Source organism: Chroicocephalus ridibundus, chromosome 3, assembly GCF_963924245.1.
Source record: "Chroicocephalus ridibundus chromosome 3, bChrRid1.1, whole genome shotgun sequence".
NCBI lineage: Eukaryota > Metazoa > Chordata > Aves > Charadriiformes > Laridae > Chroicocephalus > Chroicocephalus ridibundus.
This window is the reverse complement of record NC_086286.1, coordinates 56,425,932-56,450,199: the sequence shown is the minus strand read 5'-3', so window position 1 is coordinate 56,450,199 and position 24,268 is coordinate 56,425,932. Positions and strand designations below refer to the sequence as shown.

Genomic DNA, 24,268 nt, shown 5'->3' with positions numbered 1-24,268 from the left:
TATGAGTCCTATCTTCAACTTCTTTCAGGGATTGTGAAGTACAACTTCATCTCCTAGAGACTCTTGTGTCTTTGGAAACAAAATATTCCTATCTCAAAACTAAATTTAAAGTTATGGAGAACAAAAATATCTCAATATCACAAATCTACTTTCTGTTTATGTACCAGTAAAGAGCTTGTGTGCTGCTTCTAACAAAGAAGGCATGTAAATTATAGACATGCATCTTTTCCAAGATTAAACTTATTTTGTGAAGGGACATGAAAATGTAGATAATATGAAGTATAAGACTGCAAAAATGATATGGAAGCAGATGCTAAAAGGCCACCTTCTCACTTCTGTAGGTTTGGATGGGTATGCTATTGACAGAAATTTATCTGATGGCTAACAAAGATTTTGGGGTACAGACTTCCCCTTCTCCTCTCAAACCATCATCAGTTTTTTTGGCCACAAGACATACTCTGGAAACTATGAGAGAAACTGTGAAAGTTCAATTGGTTGGTTCTTAAAGCATGAGGCAAAAAAAAGATTTTAATTAAAACCTTAAACATAGTATAGAGTGAATAAATAAAGACCAATGAGATACAACAGCCTCTTACGACACGGAGATCACATGCCAGCAGTATAAGGTAAGTGATTATACAGACAATGTAAGAGAAAGAAAAAGATTAGACAAAAATCAAATTCTGTCTTGAAAATCACAACTGTATGACCCATATATTACGAGGAAATGTTACCTCATTTACCTGAATTCATAAAAAAAATTACAAATAAAATCTTGATACACCCACAGGCAGGGACTGAGGAACAAATGCAGGTTCAAAGCCTGGGGAATACTGTTTTCAGAGACCTCTTGACATTTTATCACCAACATAAAATTGTGTCCCTCTCCTCCATGACTACTGCATAGCATGAATACTTAGTTATCCTTGAATACATAAATTAATAAACATATATACCTCTAACATGTCATTTTATTGTATACAATGCTTACAAATACATCTGCTGGCTTTTCTGTCAAGCTGATTTGTGACTGGCAAACCTCAGCTCATTTCTTTTTTCTGAATCTTCTTCCCTTTTGTGTTTTCGAGTCATCTTTACTTAGTATGATTAAAACCAAGCTAGAGGTATATTGGCTATAACTTCTAGTCATTCTTTGCTAACCTACTAAATGTTATCCTCTTCTGCTTCTTAAACTATAATATAAAGTTATTGCTTACATTTTATACGAGTAATAACTTATTTAGTACTCCACAATGTAAGGTTAAATTATACATGTTGTAAGGTTAAATTATACATGTATACTTTCCATGATGACCACGCAACTTAAGTCCTTTCAAGAAATCAGAATTAAACCCAAGATCACATGCGTTCTCTATCATTTTTAAGTTAGATCACTATAAAAGTCTCAAATTTTTCTGTGACAGTAACTAGGCAGACATTTACCAAAATGTCTGCCTTTTGTGGAACTTAAAGCCTACGCTTAAGAGTTTTGCTGGACAGGAGCAACGGCATCTCCTTGACCTAGCAAAGTCTTAAGTAACTGGTAACTGAACTAGTAAATGAAAAATCTTTATCTTATCTGTCAAACCTCAGGTATAATGACTGTCGGGACATAAATTATGTCAAGTATTGGAATAATCATTTAAAACTACAGTCTAATTCAAGTTCAGATTTAAGGATTCTTTTCATTTTTTCTGGATTCAATGTTTTTGAAATAAGTATTTCCAATGTCACTGGCCTCTCCACTGCCCAGAAGAGCATCCCTCAACATTTTATTCTATTAAAAAAAAAAAATTAACAACAACATAGAACATAATTTGTATGATGTACAAGTTATTTTGAAATGAGTAGAAATGGAATCAGTTTTAATTGAAAGCAGTAATTGAAAACTGAAAACAGTTTCAGTAATCTGGATTTTGTGGAGTGAAGCTAAGGAGGAAAAAAAAGCCAGCTGTAACATAGTCGAGGCAAAATACAAGAATCTGAGGAAAAAAATAAGTTAGTGAAGGGGAGTTGAGTCAGTACGCATAACATGAAAATAACCAAGTCAACAAAGGAGACATGCGTGCAGACACATGCTCGCGGCCAACAGAAGTAAGAAAAAGGGAGTGTGAGGAGATTCAGGAAAACTAAAGACTGGACACGATGTTTAAGTGGGAAGGTGTGCAGGCCCATTTACAGAACTCCTAACCTGACTTGTTGCTCTTTGCTGCCTTTTTTAAATAAATCTATGCAAAGCAAGAATGTTGTCCCTGCCCTGGCCCGTACAACCGGAATAAGAAATGCGAGGACAGAAGTTGGAATCCCAGGTGGGAGGAAGCACATTTCCTAGAAGACTGAAGCAATCCAGGATAAACAAAACTACTCTAAAAGGTGACCTCCAGCTCTCATCTACTTTACCAGGGACCCCTCTGTTATCAGAGGATAAGAGGAATGTGGTTCTTGGATTTTTACTGAAAAAATTCCCTCCTTCAGCAACAGAACTGATGCTGCCAGTACAGGATCCTTTTCTGCCCTGAAAGGCAGGAATGTTTCACGGAAAACCTGTTTCCTTCTCTCTATATAAATGTTTTCAAACCTCTGTGCCTGATACTGGAATTAGAAGCCTGGATTTCTCTTGCATGACTTTGGATATGTGCTGCCCCTGTAGCCAGTGGAGTGGGGAGACACAGGGATGGACAGAGAGTTGCCTTCACAGGGCAACTCAGCCATCTGTAGAGAGCTCAGGGTGACTGCCCTCCTCGCTCAGATAGTACGGAAAGAGCCTAACCTCTAACAGGAGGACTGTGAGCCTGAGCAACCTTCTCTCTGGTTCTCTCCTCTCATTGATAGAGCATTGTATTTATCACACCAGCGCTGAAGCTGCCTACATTATACTCTACATCCTAAGGCCACTCTCAGACAGAAGTTTTGTATTTTGCACAGAACTGCTTCACGCTGTTACAGAAAACTCCATTTTGCCATTTCGTCCACGGCATTGGACACAATTTTGACCCCAAAGACTTCACGTGCCTTGTAGGTAGCTTTGTCAAAGATCCCTAAGTTCCTTCAGGATAAAGGGAATGCTGACCTTGAATAAGGATTTTGAAGCCAAGTCACTATTCTATGGGGAGCCAATGCAAACAAGATGATGGATTTCATGTGCTCAGGGTATCCCATGCTGCTGACAAAGCACGTTGCAGTGTCTCATGCTTCTAAAGACTTGAGTCTATATAATTATTACATTGTGTTGGTATAGTTCACAAAGAAAAAAAGAAAACAAGGAGGTTTGTATTACTATCATTACCTGTGAGAACAGGATGGAGTCTCATAGACTACTGAAAATGGTGGGAAATTTTGATTTGTGGAGTCACTATCAGCAGGGGTTTCAAAAGCATTACTAAAACTATAAAGAAATGCACGAATAATACATCTGCTGGAAATTATGCTTGTGGGGACACAAAAATTATTCATCAATTTGGAAAGTATGGAGGATTAAATATTATGACAATTTATTTTGACATTCTCTAGAAGGAATAGTTTCAATATTTTCAAAATAGGAACATTCTCACTTTCTATTTTGAAATAGCGTATTTGTTTTGAAATTGAAACAACGTTGTTCTGGATTTAACAAAAATGTTTCAGGTTGGCAAAGAATAAAATTTTTCTTCCTGCTGAGAAAAGAAAACAAACTATTAAACTCATTAAAAGTTGTTCGGGCTTGTTGTAAGTATTGCCTCCAGAATGTTTAGTTCAGCCACTAAACTTTCAAAAAGGTGATGAAACATATCATTGCTACAGCTCTTTGAAGAGACGGGGGGGGAGAAGCAACTGGAGATGCATACCTTTCAAAAACCCTGGTTTTGAGGTTTGTTTTTCCTCGACTACTATCCCACTGCAGCATAAATTTAGTTCCGATGTTGTAAACCCAAGATAAGCACATACATATCACCCAGAGCCCTGTACAGCTATTTCTCCCTCTGTACATCCGCCCCTATCATTTAGCTCCCCATATACTCCATAATGGTCAATAGACCCCGGCTCCTTCAAGAGGAATGTAAATCACTGCCTGCCTCGTGGGGGGATTTCAATTACACGGCAAGGCTCCTGCTTCTCAGTCTGAAAATTTGTGGCAGTTTCATTTAAATTAATCACAGAGCTTTATATTAAGTTACATATAACATGGAATAATGCAGTCAATACAACAGTTGAGGTCTTATATTTATGTTAAATTCAATTTATTCCTACAATGTCTCCGCTATTTCAGCTTTCACTATGCTGCAGATTTACGCATTAACAATGTATGAAGTTTATTTTAGAGGATGCCAGGAGCAGAGAGCTGGAGAATCTGGACAGGTACATGAAGCTCTGCTTGCCTGGGGTTAACAGGAAAAGTAAATTTGAATCTTGTAAAATACCTGTCAATGAAACAGCAACTCTTAGACTGTAAAGCCTCATTCTGCAGTGGGAACTGCAACCTCAAAGTCACAGATTACATAGAGCCCTGAATATTACAAGTGGCTCACAAAAACAGTTTTCTCTAATCCAAGGACTCTGGCTTAAGGAAAACTCAAGTTTTTAAAAGATGAAAGGCTAGATTCTGTACTACAACTTTAACTGGCTCAAGCCAGGAAAAGGAGGAGCACAACTTGAGGTAGGTCTCCATCACTGTGCAGTATCTGATTTTGGAGCTCGGTCAGAGAAACTGGCACTTTACTCAGTGTGCCCATACAGTGTGAAAGAACCACAGCACTTTGATACAGACACTTTTCTCTCCAGAGTCCTCACCAACCTCCTTCCACAGTCATCAGGACAAGCGGCACAGCTGCTCATGCTGATCCTGAACACCTCCACTTAAGCAGTGAGGCCTTGACCTCCATGCAATGTCAAAATGGGACTTTAGTAAATACAAATGATTTATCCTACACCGCAGCAAGTCTTTTTTTAAAAACAGGAAAAAAAAAAAGCCTCTTGTGTTTGGCCTTTCCTGCACATTCTTTCCTAAGTCTTTTTCATTCAGTTTTAAAATAGTATTACTATTTGCATGAGTTGTAATAGTGACCAGCAAACCATGAGTCAAGGTCCCCCTGATGTGTATGGCACTGCACAGACCTAAAAGATTGTCCCTTCCCAAAGCATTTGCGGTCTACAGAACCTTAAAAACAGCGCGTTTAGTTAGAAAGAAACACGAGGACAAACATGATGTTATGTCTAACATAAAAGATGAAAATTAATCCAGGTAGACTCCTGTCGCCTTTTGCATTAGGAAGACTTGATTCAATTAAAAGCCAGCAAACGTAAAGTGCACAGATGACATCCCCTTATATTTAGACTAATGTGTGGAACTCAAAGACGCCAGTGAGGTTTTGCGGAGGTAAATAGCTTGTGAAGCTTTAAACAAGAATCAGACATTAATAAACAAATGCAACATCTGTAATTTCCATACCGAGGATGAAAATTATAAGGAATATCAATCATCTGACTATAAAGAAATCATCCAGTCAGCAGACACTCCCAGGAGATATGTTTCTTTTACTTCCACTTTTTTTTTCTGCTCTGAAGATCTTCATTTGAATTGCACGTACTGGATGTTCACCACTGACAGAAACACAATCCTAGAACACATGCACATTTTTCTATTTTAACAGGTAAGCACTTTGTATCAGAAAGTTATTCGCATTTCACACTCACTTTAACAGCACTGTTGTCCAGAGGGTTATTCACGGTTCACAGCACCACAAAAACAGAATTCAGCCCTTGGTGTTTTACTGAAGGGATTCAGTGTCAACAGAAACATTCTTGTATTGAATCCTGATAGGCTAGTAGTTCACCACTGTCTCCAGTTTGGAGTCAAGATTCTGATTCTATTCCATTTGTGCAATTTATAAAGACTCAGCTTGTTTCATGTATCTTAACACATCTCAATCTGGATCAGAATAAATAATCATTGCCTGAAACCAAAACTCTATCACTTACCATCTCTTTCTTATGTACAGACTCTTATCCTCTCCCACTTCCTCGTTCTATTTGCCATCTTCCTACAATGTACGTTTGCTTTCTCACATGTTAGCACCACCTCTTTTCCTTTCTTATCCTCTTACATTTCCTGCTTCTTAATTCTGCCTGCATCTCTCTACAACTGAAACTCACCCTGCTGGAGTAGCAGGTTGCGCAATTACTTAAATCTTCCCATCTAAGAAGTTTTCTCATAAACGTAATGGCAAACAGAAAAAAGAAATCAGTCATACTTAGACAACAGAGCTCTTGAGACGTATTATTGTGCTCTATCATCCTCTGTTTCTATTCTCATGCTTACCAGAGAGGCAGCAGCAAGTTTCTTGTGAAGACTTTAAACTCTCCATTCCCATTCTGGGTTCATTTAACATACATTGTAATCACACTGCTGAGACAAATTCATTTGAAATGCATGTAGATTAACGCCTCTAATTTTGTACTCCAGGTGTTCCATTGTAACACCTAAACACTGGCCTTAGCCAGTGGTACTTTCAATAGACTTCAGAGTCTGCTTCGTTTGCTGACATTATGTTAACCTCTTTGTAAGTCCTCGCATTTACTCAGTTTGCAACGCTGAAAATGATCAACTGCCTTCAAAGTCAGAAAACCCACCTAGTCTTTCTCTTTGTACCATTGCCTATCCTCAGAATTTGGTTTTAAAGTTTTGTTGATAACATCTGAGACCAAATTCAAGTCAATTACCTTTACAGTATTTCAGGTCTGTAAAGGCGGTAGTCATTATATGATAATAAATGCTTCATACTGTATTTTTAATGGAAATAGTGATGCAAAGTCCAATCAAGAACAGTTGAAAACAACAAAAGGGCCAGTCTTAAATAGCTGCATAGCTACTTTTGAGGTGGGGCAGTCATCTTTTTTTTTTTTCCTGACTGCTATCACACATCCAGAAACAAAAAGAGGATACATCACTCCTAAAGTGCTAGGTTTATTTAATTTTGGCTTTGGGTGAGACTTCCAAAAAAGGGTGTCGAGAGCCAATCTGCCTAACATAATAGGACCAAAGAGATAAGGCAGAGGAGTTGTGAAATTAACCTGTTCCTCAAGCATCTCTGTAATATGAGTAGGATTTTCAAGAGGATGTTTTGGTTAACTCCATTTTTGATTAAGAAAATGTTAAAACTCCTCCTGACTTCACAGAAAGGAAATCATGTCAACAGTGCAGACTTTTTACTACAAAAAAATAAAAGCCCCATAACGATGGCAGGTGCTGAAGAGTTCAGTATGTTAATTGGCAGGAAAGTCTTGAGACTCAGTTAAATGGGGATAAGAAGACCAAGAAAAGATGGATGAAGATGCAAGGAACAAGATGTGGCATGCAAGAAACAACTAAAGAATGCAAATAATATACAACAATAAGGAGGCAGATAAAAGTGTGTGTTCAGAGGTGTATTAGAGGAAGAATAGGGAAAATTTAGAGATTTCCCATTAGAAATAACAACTTATAATGATTCATCCTGCTGTGGGAAATCATCAGAAACCACAACTGGAGTCACATTCAGGTTGTCATTTCTGCGTACAAAAGTGCTTAAATCTGACCTATTATGCAGCTTTCCTAATCCTCATGTTAACATGCAAGAGCTGATATTCAGCCACTTCTTAGCAATCCCTTCTTTGAATTGAAACCAAAGAAATCTGTTTTATTCTGTAAAGCAGAAAAATATCATATTCCATTTCTCCTAAACTAAACAACAGTAGTATATTTTTTCTTTCTAACTCTGACTTGCATTGCATCCCTTCAGTCTTTGAGGAAAAGAGGGCCAGGAGGAAAAAACTTAAGCTTGCTCCCCATAGGACAAATAAATACAGTCAAATCACCGGCATGGAAGAATAACTGTATGAGCCCTAGGTACCAAAGCTTACCCACAAATAGCTCATAGTGAATAATGCATACAGTTTAAAGTCAGTTAAAATAAGTGCCAGGTCAGTTATCAGACAGCAGTGACTTTGCAAGGCTTTGAAACAAAATTCTTTTTTTGATTCTTCCTCTCTGAGGTACAAATAACTGAAATGAACTGTGGGCAAGAGCTGGCCCATTCTGCAGTCTTTCGCTCCTTCATCAAAATAGACTGGTGGTGCTGAAAAGGCAATAGTAACATGAAAGAGCCAGCTTTGACTTTGCGAAATGAGTTCTTGACATCACGTAAAGTCCTAAAGCACTACTATGCCTCAGAAGTGGAAAGGATTTGTCTTGGCTGAAAATTACAACAGAAAAGCAACAGACTACCACCATAGGCCAACTGCCTTGATTCCAGTTTAATTTCAACTTTAGAAACACTATGTATTTGGCTGTCAGATTACAACCTTTTCATGACCTAAAACTTCCACATTGTATGTTCATACAGATGCTTCAGGGCTAGCCTCCTTTCAGATGAATTCAAATCCTCAGACTGCTAAATGCTGGATGCATTTTCCAGCCTTGGAAAGGTACCAAGGGTTCTCCAGCAAGGCCATTAGGTTGAGGGCATTTGTGAAAGGAAAAAATGAATGAAAATCAGGTGGTATATGGAAATATGTGGTCGTTCCCCACAACATCGTACCCTGCTCTGGTCAGTGAGCCAAAGGCTTTAACAAGCAGTAAACTGCTGCATGGAAAACGCAGCCAACTGATTATTCACAGGAGCTCTAAAGCTTTTCAGTCACTGCTTTCCAGGATTCAGTAGAAAGCTGTTTAAATTGCAACCCAAATTATTTTCTCCTTGATGCGCTTGTCCCAGTCAAAACACATGTTGTTCGTATGAACACATCTCAGGCAATTCTGATTACCTTCAGCCAATACCTTACCCCTAATAGCAACATTTTCTGGTGATCCAAGGACTGGAACTGTTATCAACAGTGATATTATGTATTTTTATACTGGAGCCGGAAAAACTATTTTTATACCAAGATTTGGCAGGTGATTAATTTGCTGTTTAGAATTAAGAAGTTACACCTGGAAAAAAAATATGGAGCTTTATATTTTGAGGGAAGGTTTTGCTCATGTTTTACTAGAACTGCATTAAGTTACATTACTATTTGAGGACTGAAAAGCACCAGAATTCAACTGCAGAAATTCCAAAGTTCACATTATTAGGGACTTATTTTAGCTGTTGTCAGTAGAACTAAGACTGCTTAGCTTCCTAACCATTTATAAAGAATTCCAGGCTCACATAGACATGCCTGAAAAACACCTGGTCTGAAGTAAATTATGCAAAGATCCTCGAAGTAGCATCATTCAATACAATTCATTCACACAAAAGTACGGCATGTTCCTTCAGGTGAGCAGCAGCCATCCAGCTACTGGTTTCTACAGAGGCATGTTAAAATATATACAGCCTAATAAATAAGCCATCAACAACACATAGCCCTGTGTAATAACTGAATGGTTCTAACTTTCATATAAATTAATAGACAACAAGCAGGCTTTGAACTGTTGCATTTTTTTCAGTTTTGGAAGACTTTGCAAGGTAAATTATTTCCACCAAGATCATTCCTTCTTTGCATTTTGTTGGGTATTACTAGCTTAGATAACTCTCCCGACAGAATCCATGCCAAGACAGTTTGGAAACACTGAATGAAGTCTGAGTTTTCCTTTGCTAAGCAAGAAGCATAAACTGCCTTAGAATCACAGAAGTTTTTACCAGAAAACCAGAGATAAGAGGTTTTTGTCCCTGCAAATTTTACCATCATGAGGTTTAAGCTTCACATTTTTTATTGCACTTCAGGATACTTGGATGCATGCTTTTGCCTCCTCTCCTATTCCAGTGACTTAAACAAGTTCAAAGTAGCATTACTTTGACTTGATAATCAATTGCACTACATATTCAGAAACAGGAAAATCCCATTCCCTTTTCTCCCCTCAATACTATCAACATTTATGAAAAAGGTACATTCACGGCTACCATTAAAAAGCGTACATTGCCTTCAAACAGGTTTTCATATGTCCTGTTTGTTAAATCAGCAACCTTTCATGCCAATTTAAAAAGCTGTGAAAGTACTTACTTTCTTCAAATATCTTAACTTATACATTTGTATTTTAGTAATCAATACTGCTTCCAATTAGTCTTACAAGTGTATTCAGGTTTTGGTAAAGCGTTGCATTTATTTTTTCTAATGTTTATATTAACAACTCATACAAAGACATCTGTTCTTCTGAATAATAGCTTAGATATTGTTTTTCTTTCAAACTCCTGTATAGAAATCAAAGAATTGTCGAAGAAAAAAAGATACTTAAAGATGCATCTAATCCAAATATTATCTTCTATGAATTATTTTTTACCGCAGATAGTCTTCAAGCGCTAAAGCACAGCTTAAACATACAATTTCACATCTGGGTGACCTACAGCTTTAAATCCCTACAAACAATCCTTTCAGAAAGTCTTTGGATACATAGGCATGCATTCCTAAGGACAGAAAATTCCTGGGTGTGCTGGTGGACAAGCAGCTTAACATCAGCCAGCAGTGTGCCCAGGTGGCCAAGAAGGCCAACAGCATTCTGGCTTGTATCAGGATTAGCATGGCCAGCAGGAGCAGGGAAATGATCGTGCCTCTGTACTTGGCACTGGTGAGGCCTCACCTCGAGTACTGTGTTCAGTTCTGGGCCCCTCTGTACAAGAGGGACATTGAAGTGCTAGAGCATGTCCACAGGAGAGCTACCAGGCTGGTGAGGGGTCTGGAGACCAGGTCACATGAGGAGAGGCTGAGGGAGCTGGGCATGTTTAGCTTGGAGGAGAGGAGGCTGAGGGGAGACCTCATTGCCCTCTACAACTCCCTGAAAGGAGGTTGGAGAGAGGTGGGTGTTGGCCTCTTCTCCCAAGTGAATAATGACAGGACCAGAGGAAAGGGTCTGAAGTTGCGGCAGGGGAGGTTTAGATTAGGTATTAGGAAGAATTACTTTACTGAAAGAGTGGTCAGGCACTGGAACAGCCTGCCCAGGGAGGTGGTGGAGTCACCATCCCTAGAGGTATTTAAGAAACATCTAGATGCGGCACTTCAGGGCATGCTCTAGTGGCAGAGATTGTAGGTTGTTTGGTTGGACTCGATGATCTCAAAGGTCCTTTCCAACCATGAAGATTCTATGATTCTAAAGATCATATGGGAAAATTGACCCAGAAAGAAGATTGTAATGAAGGGTTTGGGCTTTTTCTATGTCTTCAGGATATTGGAGACCTGGTATTTCATGTCTGTCAGTATGGGATCTCTCTTGGACAATCTGAGGCAGGAATTTACATGGACTGCTGGAATATGGTCTCATACCTCTTTCCTCTAAAGTGGATTCACATTAGCAAGCACCATACTTGGAAATCCCATGTTAAAGTCTTCTGTGAAGAACTAGCAATAACATAGAGAGACTATGGCTGAAATTTACTATTTTGCCCTTATTTTTATTATACAAAGCAGAAACTATCTAATTTTGAATTACAAAAAAGAGGGTTTTTTTTATAAAACTAAGTAACATTTACAAAAGCACCAATATCTCACCTACAACTCTTTAAAATATCATCCTCATTTAAAACATTAAGTGTATCCACAGAAATGTCTAAGGGTTAATCCATGCTTTTGAAGCTAATCATGGATGCCTATATGAAAGAGATAGGTTTGATTATACCCAAAACCTACTTTAGCGCATATCACGTAGAAGGGAGAACGAAGTGGGGAAAAAACCCCCAATGGGTACATTTCTTTTATTTTCTTGTCTCTGTCTCTGAATAAGCAAACATCATCCCTATTGTTAACATCGGCAGAGAAGTGCTCTCTATAATTACTTAAAACTTACCTTAGATCTAATTCATCATCACTATCAACAAGCAACAGACATGGAATGGCTATTGGTGAGCTTTAAATGCAAACTACAGAGAAACTCAAATCAAATGCAATTCTGCTTTAATATATGCCTATTTAATTGACACTTGACACGTAATTTCATTTTAACATGGACTGATGATATTTTAGGTTAGAGGGTAAATAAAACATACTTGTTCATACTCATCTTGTATCATGTAATGCTGTTTTCATCCACACTGATTATAAATTCTCATCATAGATGCTAGACTGCAACTACAAATCAAACCATGAGTGAATAAGGAACACAAATTTGTAGAGACTGACACGTGCTGAGGTTCCAGACTTTAAAATTAGCAATGGATTAGCAACCAACCTTGATATTGTTCAGGGAATGGGCTGATGTTGCCAGGTGGGACTATCATCATTGACAATATTTTGCTCAACTATCAGCTTCAGTTAGACTTTGAAAGTATTTGAACATTGATCATGAATGATTTTGGCATTTCAGGGAATCTACTTGAATTTTAATCCAGCAATTTGAACCCAAACCCAGCTAAACCTCTGATTACATCTAAACATTTATTTAAATACAGAGTTTTGCATTCACTTGGAGCATCAACAGCAACAGACTCACTAGTAACAGTCATCCTGAGTATCTCTGGCCATGGAAGCACCAGACAGATAAAACAGTTTTCTTCCTGCCGTAAACAGCATGAAAAGTGAACCTTCTGCTGCTTAAATGACTATCTTCCTATTTGTCAACATGCCGCTTGTGTTATTTTAGCCACTTGAGGCTTTTGGACCACTGTGAGTTTTCTCACTCAGACTACCCTCCAAAAAAACAGCACACGGTATGCTAGTGGTTTGGGTTCTATCGTATCCATTTGGCAATGCTATATTACTACCAGTTTTCTTAACGCAACATTTCAACTCATAGCAAGTTGGCGTAAAACACTATCATGAGCAACACTGTGAAATCTACTATTTTTGCCAAATTTACAAGGCCCTATCCTAGATAATCTAGGCTAGCACAAGGCAGGCTTTTTCCCTAATTGACAACGTATTGTTGGTTTTTACTGATTTCTTTGTAATCTCTTATGTACTTACAAATAGCTAATCATATTTTTTGGAAATGGCGTCAAGCACATTGGCCGTGCAAAGCACTTCAGCTTCTTTGGGAGAACATGGACATTTCTCATTGACTTTTCATAAACTTGGGGCAGCCCCTGTCATAAATGAGACACTGTGCATTAGAGAGAGAGTACAGCATCTTTTTTTTCAGCCAGTCTACCTTAGAAGAGCAGGAACACCCTTAGATGGTCATCTTATTTATGAAAAACATCCCAATCTAGCAGCAGAATATTCTTAGTCACTCTATAGTTAATGTATGAGCTGCTGGCACCATCAACTCACCTTGTAGGAACAGGCAGGTAGCCTTTTTAGTCAGATATGGAAGGTGATATTTGTGATACTTTCTGTTATTTACGGTATTTGTAATGTCAGAAATGAATGAAAGAGAGAGAGAAATGCCTGTCATCATGCTGTTGGCAGTGCAACCTGTGTCATCCGTGGTGGTTAGCCTTGGTCAGCAGCCAAATGCCCACCCAACTGCTTACCAACTCCCACCTGCCCAACAGGACAGGGGTAGAAAATAGGATGAAAAATCTCATAGGTCAGAATAAAGACAGGGAGGTTTTTTAATAGTTACCATCACAAGCAAAAGATACTCAACATGGGACCAAGTAATTCCATTTATTGTCAATTAAAATAGATTTGAATAGTGAGAAGACACAAATTAAAACAACACCTCTCTCAGCAGTGGACTGCTTCCCTTGGTAATTTACAAGATCATCCCTGAAAAGATATCTTGCCTTCGCACTCGACAGGAGCCATCACACAGCCACTCTAGAGGCTGTGGATTGTTGCCTCTCTTCTGATTTCTTTGCCTATTCCCTGTTCCCTAGTATGGTATCCCAGGTCTGGGCTTCCTTACCTTCTAATTCCTGTCAGCCTTAATATCCCAGCACCTGAGCAGCCATGCAGCAATCCATTCACCTGGCTGGCAGACACAATCTTTCCTCATATCTAAAGTTCACTCAGAGACCAGGTGATTTACGCCTATAGAGTTACTTCTGTCACCTCCTTCTCCTGTTTCCTTGCCAAAGGACCAGCTTCCTGATCAGACTCTTCCTCCTCCCTTACTAATTGATGCTATTGACCTGTCAATTTCTGCTTCCAGTTTTTCTTTTTGACTACTGAGGTGACTGCTGTCAATAGGGTTTAGGTCCCTCTCTTAACCATGGTGTTGTCAGATGTAGATGCCCTCCTTCCTCTGCTCTGATGGACCTGAACAGAGGCTCAGTAGTCACAGTGCTCCTCATTCGGGTAGGCAAGGTGCTCTTCTGTCAAGTGATGCACCAATTCAACGGGATTACATGCCTGTTCAGGCATAAAATTCCAGGCTTTGGAAGGTGATAACTGCCCTAGGCACCTGCCAAAATCCTCCCACACACCCTGCCACCCAGGGACTGACCATCTCAGGATACATTTTTCCTGTCACCTCACCAACAGGATACAGTTTTCCTGTCACCTCACCGACAAGTTGTTTACACTTAAACCTGGATGAAATAAGGTTCCACGTATCCAACAATGTCAGATAATAGGACCAAACAGCTTACATTGGCAATGCCTTGCCAATATTTTAGGAAGTGTGAAGTTAAATGCCAAACACACCATTATTAATATTGACTTGCGAAGGGAGGACAGTCAGGAAAAATTTCATAACAACCATGCATCCTGAAAGCTCTGTGACCCTATGCTAGAAAGGTTTTATTAGATATAGAAAAAGGACTGACTTGCCCTCCATCATGCACTGTGTTCACTGACAAGTGTCCAAAATTTCAGGAGTTCTACAACAGCTCATAGAGCGGCATTCGTGGAGACCAAAAAACATCAGAAAGCCTATGGAAGTAAAGCAGCACATAGTCCATTACCAAGTGTCATATTGAAAAACAGCATGTGCAGTAGTATATCCCTTCCTACCTAAAGTTCCTCATATGTTTACACAAACCATTGTGTGTAGGAATCTGAGAGATCATCAAATTGCAAACCAGAATTTTAATTTCCAACTATTTATCTAACATCTCCAGTGATCTCAGAGTAACTCCTAAAAATTGGGGATTTTGTATGTGTCTCTCATTTGCTTTGCATTACCTGCATAGATGCTGGTAAGTCAGTTACATGCCTTGTTTTGATGCATCATCCCAGGAGATATACACGATATTCATCCATCTTGCAAGATTCTCACAAAACCTAATTGACGCTTATTAAGTAATATAAAACCCAGTGGCCTGCATAAACATGATTAGGCATATGTTGATGAGTATCTTTCTACATAGTCTCTTCACATCAAAACTAATTTCTGCTAAAAGAGCCATCACCTGAGTTCCCTTAAGAGTGCAGTTTATTTTCTTAGCTTAATTTTTGCCTTTGGTGACTCCAATACTATTCCAATCATTGTTTTTATATAAAGCCGTAATCAATTTTTGCTTTCTCCTTTCCCTTTGATTATCAGCCACTTTTTAAAGCTGTATTATCCTTAATGTCATAGTTGACTAAATTTTCTCACTGAACTCTCCACTATATTGGGACACTGTATCGATTTCAGAACATTTGCCATTCTCCCTCAGGCAGGATTGTAACTTCCTCTTCCGTCCTGTCTTAATCCCAGCTTCCCTCCAGTTTCAGAAATAGGAATTCCCTTTCTTCTCACTAATACAACAGACTCCCACTTCCAGTAGCAAAGGAGACTGAACGTCTAGTCAGATCTCCAGTCTGAATTTGGGAACACTTGCTTAGATATGGCACAAATAGGGTCCTAACTCCATGTCTGAGAAGAGTCAGCCCATCCCAGAAAAGTCACCAGTATCTGACAACCTCGTCCTGGCTCAGTGTAACTCCCTAGAATTCCAAATGTATCATTCCCAGATTAAACTGAAGTCAATTTTATTTCCCAGCTCTCTTTCTGATACCTTGGATTTAGTTAAGCTAAGATGTGCCCATCTGCTTTGATCAATGGGAATATTGAAGATAGAGCAAGAAGAGAGCTATTTAGCCAGGTGTCCCTTTGTAAAGGCTTCCTCTTTACAGTGAGTCAGAGCAGAGTACAGGGTGGATACAGTGCGGCTGATAATAAACCTGTGGGTAAATTAAAAGCTTTGTCTAGCTCATTATTGCAAAAAATCTTGATTTCACATTCACTCCCACTTCCCTCAATTAAAAGAATGTTCTTAAAAGGCTTTTGGTTTTTTGCTTAGCTGGGTACTTGAATAAAAAAGACTGAACAGCATGTCAGAGCAATGTTAATGTGTGCCTCAGTTCCTGTTTGTATATAGATGACCAAATTCATAGCACTGCAGTTTTGCTGCAACTTACTTGTGAATAAGTTTGCTAGAGTTGCCATTTTTTAAAATCACTCAATTAGGACAATTCAAAGAAAATGTCTTTTCTTTTAGTTCTGCAAGCACATATAAAGCATGTGCAAGCCCTATAATGTTTTTATTTCCACCAGCTGTTGGGCACAATCCAGATTATGCAAAGCAATAGCCAGTCTGTTTTATAATTGGATCAGCCCACCCAGCCCTACAAAGGGCTCAATACCAATTACCAGCATAAGAAAAGAGTATGTGAAAACCTATCTGAATAACACATTGTGATTTCCAAAGAAATTCCATTATTAGCATTTAATAGGTGAGAATTTCTGACAAAAAGCTCAGAGCGATGCTGTTGGGCAGATTCTGAGACAAACAATTGAACTCAACAGAGTAGCATAATGCTTGGTAAAGGCTTTTAGTCAAAATTTCAAGCTGAAATGTTCTGTACATCCATGGAATAGGGGATTAAGAAAATGCCTAATAGGAAACTCAGGTTTGTACCAAAGTCCCTAGTTTTGGTGCTTAATGTAGGAGACTGATTTCCTTTGACTCTCTGTATGGCCAGCATCAAGAGGAAGCACCAAAATCAGGTGAACAATAAGACACTGCTATAGAGAGATAGCAATACATGAAGGAAGCACAGCACGGCCCAAAACTGCAAGGCATTTACAAAATGACCAGGCATGCAGTCACCAAGACTAATTTTATTATAGTTTCTTCTCTTCACCGAAAAAATATGCTTAAAACATGTCAGTCCTGCAACATTCCATTTTTCATTTAAAATGATGTGTATTGAAGGATGCAGTTGAAAAGCACATGCACAAATCTAAAACATAATACCATTTTCAATACTGCCTTAGTGTTTGTTTCATTTTAATGCTGATGGTTTTCTAGATGTGCTATGTCTTATCTACTCACACTCCTAGAGATACAGTCTCTGCTCCAAATAGATTGCAATCAAAGACTGCAACAAACAACCAAAGGAGAGCCATTGATTGCTTTCAGACAACTACTTAGGCCAGATTAGCCATCTGACTTCTAGAAATCATAATTGTGGATTTTAAGGGGCAATACAGTCATGGAAAGACCAATATTATAGCACAGGGCTAAAGGAGAACATCCCAGTCACGACAATGACAGACACAAAGACTTTAGGGAAAGAAAGAGACAAAATAAAGTCTGACAGATTAGAATGACAACAGAATTAAAAGGCAACAGAAGCTAAGTAGGTATGCAGACAACTGTCAAAGGCTTTGAAGGAATAATGTTTAAACAATAGATAAGAAAGAAACAAAGAGTAAATAGAAGGATTTAAAAAAGACATTATCAATCTAACAGGGAAGACAGAAAACATCAGTCCTTATCATTTGAGCAGGACTCATTGAAACGGAAAACCAGATATAAAGACATTGCAAAAATCAAGCTGAAAGCCAAAGAAGCCTCAAATAAGAGCTATCACAAAAATGGAAAAGTGGATACACTATACGTGATAGAACTAAAATGACCACATTTCAATGAACATCTACAAAGATAAACTCTAGAAGAAAAAAGCAAACGTCCTCATTTTGATAAAGAGTCTTTGCCTATGTAATACATATCTGCACTGTTACTCTGGTGATATAAAAACACACATACATATTGACTTGACCATCAGGAAGTTTGATGTTTTAAAAAACAAACAAGTCGGCATAATATCAGTGCCCCAGCTTTCAACAGCAAATGTCAGAACAAAGTGTACAAATGAGAATGCCAGGCTGTAATCATAAGACTGGAAAAAAGTTCAAATTCAAAACATTTCAATAATTTGGGGGTTCAAATTATCAGGACGCATCCTTAGTAAAACACATACAGTTTTTTTTTTCATGTGTGACACTTTCAGTTCTCATTCTGAAACCAGAATTCTTTACTCCTTATGTTGGTTCTAAAAATCTTTGTATGAAACATTCCCCTAGAGTGTGCAAAAGTGCAAAACCACTGATGTCATATATCCACGTAAAACAGTTAACAATGAACATTTCCTTCAGCAAAAGTTGATGCCACTGTTTAAGTGGGCATACATCTTCATATTCCCTTCCTGAGACTGGCTCTACCACCTTGCCACTTCTTTTAATTCATTAGACAAGTAAATATGGAAATTACAGCAAGCTTGAGTTGGACAGTTCTGAAATGAAAGGACTGCCTGTAGGACAAGGGGGAAAATCACACTTGAAGGGAGAAATCACACTTGAAGCCTTACCTTCCAATTAGCAGGAACTCCCCAAGCACTCCCAGGCGCCTCATGGCAATGAGGATCCCCCTCACCGTCATTCCCTCGCAGAAGCAAACCACCACTCTAGCCTTGGGTAACCTTTCTCGCAGCTTGCGGAGCAGGCGATCAAAGCTCTTTTCCCCAGCATTGCTGTAGATCTTGTCAGAGTGAGCAATGCAGAGACCCTCTTGGGCAGCCAGCTCTTTGAAGGCTTCCATTCCACTTTCCCCATAATTTCCTGTTAAAAAAAAAAAAGTTTACATTATAACATGCATTTAACCAACTAAGTGTCAGCTGTGATGGGAAAGAGTTTTCCTCAAAAAAAAAAAAAAAAAATCAACTGGCATTAGCAGAAGGAAAAGCAAAGGAGGTCCACCAAAGTGAACATACTCAGAGTTCAGTGGAGCAACAAGATATCCACATATCAGTAGGTCTTAACTGACCTGGAGACTGCAAGTTTCTTTTCTTACATTGATTTACCAGTAGATATTAGAGGCAAACTTGGGATGGATGTGTAGAAGAGGGGACAAGGACAGATCAGACAGCAAGGATAAAGTTTTATTAATATTTCTATGGCAAAAATCACAGTGCTGCTAGTCCAGGAAAAGTCACAGTAAAGAGAAAAGATTTCATTCCAAGCCATTCTGTACTACGTGCAGTCCCCACTCATAAAAGTGAATGAAAGATGGACGTAAACTTAAAACATACTGATCTGGTAGAATTCTGAAAGGCACTTACACTAATCTGACTGACCAATGTTTGTAACAGTTAAAATTTAGGCTCAATGCTTCTCTTGGAATAGGAGACTTTCTATCTGTAAGAACTTCAGAAATATCTCTTCCTAATATAAAAATACTTTAACTTTGCTGTCGAGAAAATATCAAAGCTGATTCTCAAACTCCCTTCATTTTTCTATTTATACATTTTGGAAGCCAAATCAACAGCTTTGCAAAACTCAGACTGCCTTCAGCTTCAGGTAAAATCTCAAGTTTTCTTTGCATATTTTATGCCTCCCATGAGCACAGGATTTATGGATTTATGATGAACATCAATCAGGCAAAAGGAGCAGGTGGATTACAAAAAAAAATCTATTAACAGTAACAAGAAATGGTTCAAAAAGAGAAGCATGAATTTTAAGCTATCCACACTTGTAAAGTTTGCCTAATTTATTGAGGGAGTAACATCAGGTATGCTGATCACTTCTAGACCCAGACCTTTTCAAGCCAGGGGTGACCGAAGAGGTCTATCTTCCCCTTTTGCAGTGGTATTTTGAAATGGCAAATTGCAGTGTGGAGGACTTTTGAATCAGCTTAACTTCCTCCACACACAAAAAATAAAAAATAAAAAAACCCACAACTCAAAAGGTTTAGCCACCAGAGAGAAAATTCAGCAACAGACAGTTCAGGTATTCTTTATGAATCCAACAAAAATAAGTGCCTTTTTCCAGAAGCACGGATTGTTTGCCGCAGATCAGACACACTATGCAGACAGACGTGACAGTCATAGTCATACTAGGACGCAGCCAAACCTGCCAGGTCTAGTGTCACACACAAAACTCAAGTCCCACAGCCTTTTGCACTGCACTGCCCTACTTTCTCACAAATTAGCACTGCAGCAAAATGGCCTCTTTTTGAATCTGTGACTGGATGCCAGATACAGCAAGCAGATCGGTCTGCTTTTTTGTCTGTGAGCCAGACAAAGCCGAGAGCAGGAACAATGCCATGGCCCTGCATGGCTGTGGGGAGGGGGGAAGAGAGGAAGAGCTGTGCCTAGCGGGAGCACACCACCAAATGCCCCCACTGGGGGTTCAGCACTGCAGCCCCATCCCACGACCCTGCACTTGTGTAAGTGATGTGGCCTCATCATCACTAGGGCTTGTCATAAGCTGAGAAGGACACAGGTGGAGACATTTCCATGTATTTATAGGCCAGAACCTGCAGTCACCAAGGGATTTATGCCAGGACCTGAGGTGGGACAGTTTGAGCCATACTGCTTTTATGACTTTCCTCAAGTCCCAGACTGAAGCAGGACGGCCTCATTGCTGACTTGCCATTAGCAAGCACCTTATGCTTTGGAAGGAAATTAGGATATATTTCCCAGTTCCATGTGGAACTTTCTGCAGCACAGATTCATTTGAAACCAGTAGGGCTACTCTTAAAGTCTTACCTAAGGTAAGCCAGGGGACTAAACTGAATCTTCTTAGATGTTTAGGGAATCAATATTAGAAAATAAATGTAGTAGGTTTCCTACCTAAATATTAAGCTAGGATGGGATTTTCTCACACATCAGTACAGCACCAACTCTGCCGTGTAATTCAAGTTAATGATTTCAACAAATGAAAAATTAAATCCACTTGGAATGATTTTTTCCAGCTTTAATTTTCATGGAATAACAATTACCTCAAACATGGTCACACCTGTACTAACGGTTCAACAGACGACAAAAATATAGGCTGAGAGGAAGTAAGATTGTTGCCTATAAATCCAATAAGGGTGATAAGGAGCCGAGAAGGGGAAAAGATAATTAAGATTGAGAACAACACTGACACAAGACAAAATAGGCATAAAAAACCCAGCAGAAATAACCTGAAGTTAAAAATGAAACCCTTCTAACCCTTATACGAAAGATGAAGTGGAACCACTTTCCAGTGGCAGCACAAAGAGAGAAATCTGATGTTAGACTGGTGCTTGCTCAAATCACAAAAGCATTATGTGATATAGATGCCTGCAACAGCCAGCGACAAGACTTGAGAGGTCCTCTCAAAGTCCACTTACTCTGCTCCTGAAGCAAGGCAGCATGCTGCACACCTTCCTCCTCCAGGGCAAAGGATCAGGGAGAAAATGAACATGTTAAAGATGTTAGATCTATTGTTCAATTCACTCAGCTACCAGGGTAAGCACAATGTAAGGGCATATATAGGATAGAAAACACTAATTAATTCTGCAGAACTGCCAAGAACATACCCGTCTGTACCAGCTTGCTGGATACATCCATTTCAATCCACATGCACGCAACAGCTGAGAGGGGAAACGTAACAAAAGAAATCTGCACAAGATGGTAGTCAGTGAAGACATACAACAGGGCGATGGGCTGAGGATTATTTTTCCTTTGAAAGAGCCATTGAAGAAAAGATCCAATCTTATCTGTAACTGCCTTTTGTTACCAGAATCAGCTGTGAAAAGACAAAGTATTTATCATTGTGATGAATGTGATTGTGATTTTCATTCTGAGCTGTGCCTGAAACTAGGTGAGCCAGTGACATACTTTGAGTCCCACAATACCTTGCTAATTTTTAACTTTTTTTTTTATTTTAGCTCTGTTCACCTTGTACCCTATTCAGACAACCAGATATTTTCCTTATATGCTCCAAGCAGAATCTGTACAGCAGTGTAAATTATAACCCTATCATGGCTACAATTTTACTAAGAGGATTTTCATGACACTCTTCTCTCAGTGACAGAGACAGCTTTGCTTCACCACTGTAAAAATCCTAGATAAGGCCATTCCTGAGAGGGATCCACATATCTGAAGATGCTGGTGAGAACTACATGTAGTGAGAATTATTCTCACTCATTGTATTACATGCATTAAATATCATAACAAAAACATTAGGATGCTGTAGTAAAAATCGAAAATGTTATCTTGATCATCAGAAGACAGACAAAAGGAGAAAGTACAAAAAATTAGCCTCATAAATTGCTCCTGTGAGACAGTAAGTATTACATTTATGCCACAGCTACGCTGGAAGTAACGCTATTTGCTTGTATTAACAGTTGAGCAGCATGGGGAGAAGAACCCATGAGCTCCATCTAAAAGGTTTATATTCTTCTTTTTATTATAGCTGTTTGGCAGATTTACCCCTATTCTCTTTGTCAAGAGAAACATTTATTTTTCATTTATGAAATGGAGCGGAAATGTAGCCTTAGAAGTCAGATGCTTGTGAGAATTCTGGAGATTGTCTTCTTGAGGGATGCACAGAGCAGCTGTGTGGGTCTTCCCAAGCCACAGGACAGAAAGTGCTGTGTTTTCAGGGGGCTCATAACCAAAACAGTGTGTCCCGCATAAATCAATGTCTGATTTCACTCAAGGATAGGGATTATCTGTGGGGCAGCATAAAGAAATATGAACTGTCCATATTTGTCCTGCAGAGAACGTCCTCTTGAAATATAGGCTAGCACCTGTTAAAAAACAAAAATCTTCAAGAGAAAGAAGAGCATAATTCTGAATAGGAAGACTAAGACTGTCCTCTCACTCTGCTTTCAGTGTCAATAGGAAACATCAACTACTTCTTTAGAGACCCTTTTAGAGACACACCTACAAAAACAGCAGCAACAAAAACCCCCAGCAGAGGACTGAAGAATGTTCCAATGCACTTAAATAACAAAAGGCACAGAGAAAGAGATACTTCACCTACCTGGGCCATGAGTAATACCTTCAGGTGAGGTCACCTATTCCTTGCCATTAGGGGCTTATTTGCTGCATTTGTTCCTCCAAACAAGCAGCAGTAACCACGATGTAGATAAAAGGTGAAAAAAAACAACAAAAAAACCCCCATACCCTGCAAACACATAGTGAAGGAAGTGCACGAATAAAACAACCACAAAACCTAACTTCACCACGGGGTACTGCAGAGGCAAGTCATATCGCAGGAAGGTCCTTCTTTTCACAAATAACAGGTGAGAAAATATTCTCTGTCCTCTTCTTTCTTCTCAACATTATGATCTGTTTGTTCACCTCTCCCAAGCTTGTAGATACATTGCTGGAGGTATGAAATTTGTTTCAGTGTTCAGTATTGATTCACTATAAAACATCTCTTTTCCTCAGCTAATTAACTGCTTTTTGGCAGGGAGAAAATAAGAGGAGAACAAGAGCACTGCATGACATAACAGCAAGGAATAACACTTCTCTACTTGCTTCTCTACTGCAAAGGCAGATTATTTGGGAAGAGCATAGCAAGAACGCGATCTGATTATTTTCCTCCTGATACGTTGCAATAACTGATTTGTAAAAACTAGTGGTAATATTAATTATGACAGTGACTGTATAGCGGTCAAATACAAGTCTAGGAAGACTGGAAGGTTTTAAACCAGTGAACAGAAAAAAAAAGGAAAAAAAAAAGGAAAAAGAATGCCAGTTTTCTCTCCTATAACATCCCAATGCAACAAAAGCATCTTTGAATAAGGTCAGATAATAAGAAAATGATTGAGTTATCTCATTTTAATGTGTTTCTTATCAGCTAAACCACATTAAATAATCATGTGCATACTCTTAGTCCATTGCAAGCTAAAATTAAAAAGTTCAACCATCAGATTTAAACTAGTATATTAGTTAACAGGTTGGGAACACATACAAAATCAGCTAATGTGTCTCAGATGACAAGCAGTCACTTTCTAAACTAATAATTCAACCACTGACATCCATTTGTCCACACCTTTGATTGGGAGAGTTAAAAATAAAAGCCAAAGTCTACATTTATTCCCTAAATGTAGCAGACTGACAAAAAATGAAAAGTTGTAGAAATAGATCTGTCCAAGTGTTTTATTTTGGTATATCCCAAGCATAAATACTACAGTCATAGAAAGCAGCTCTGTTGGCATGTGTCTTGCAGGACTCTTGAACTGACAGCGCCCCTCCTCTGCCAGACTTCTCTATCACTGTGGAAAGGGCAAAGATCACTTTCATGTTTCCCAAGAATATCTTTTTCAAGGCTAAAATCACACTGATGTCAGGAGGGGATGCATTTTACCAGTTATCAGTTATTCCAAATAGAATTTGGTTTCTTTTTTCTTCACTTAACGTTGACTTTGCAACG

At 38.8% G+C, this 24,268-nt stretch overlaps 1 protein-coding gene across 9 annotated transcripts in view; it reads right to left on the bottom strand.

The window, feature by feature from the left end:
• Positions 1-24,268, bottom strand: part of GRM1 (glutamate metabotropic receptor 1) — a 191,399-nt gene that overhangs the window by 135,064 nt on the left and 32,067 nt on the right. For all 9 annotated transcript variants that reach the window (XR_010070324.1, XR_010070325.1, XR_010070326.1 and 6 more), the window contains exon 3: positions 18,445-18,694. Coding sequence is in view for 6 of the 9 variants with exons in the window: in XM_063329251.1 (XP_063185321.1) it covers positions 18,445-18,694 (250 nt within the window). In the remaining 3 variants the exon portion in view is untranslated. The remainder of the gene's footprint in view (positions 1-18,444; positions 18,695-24,268) is intronic.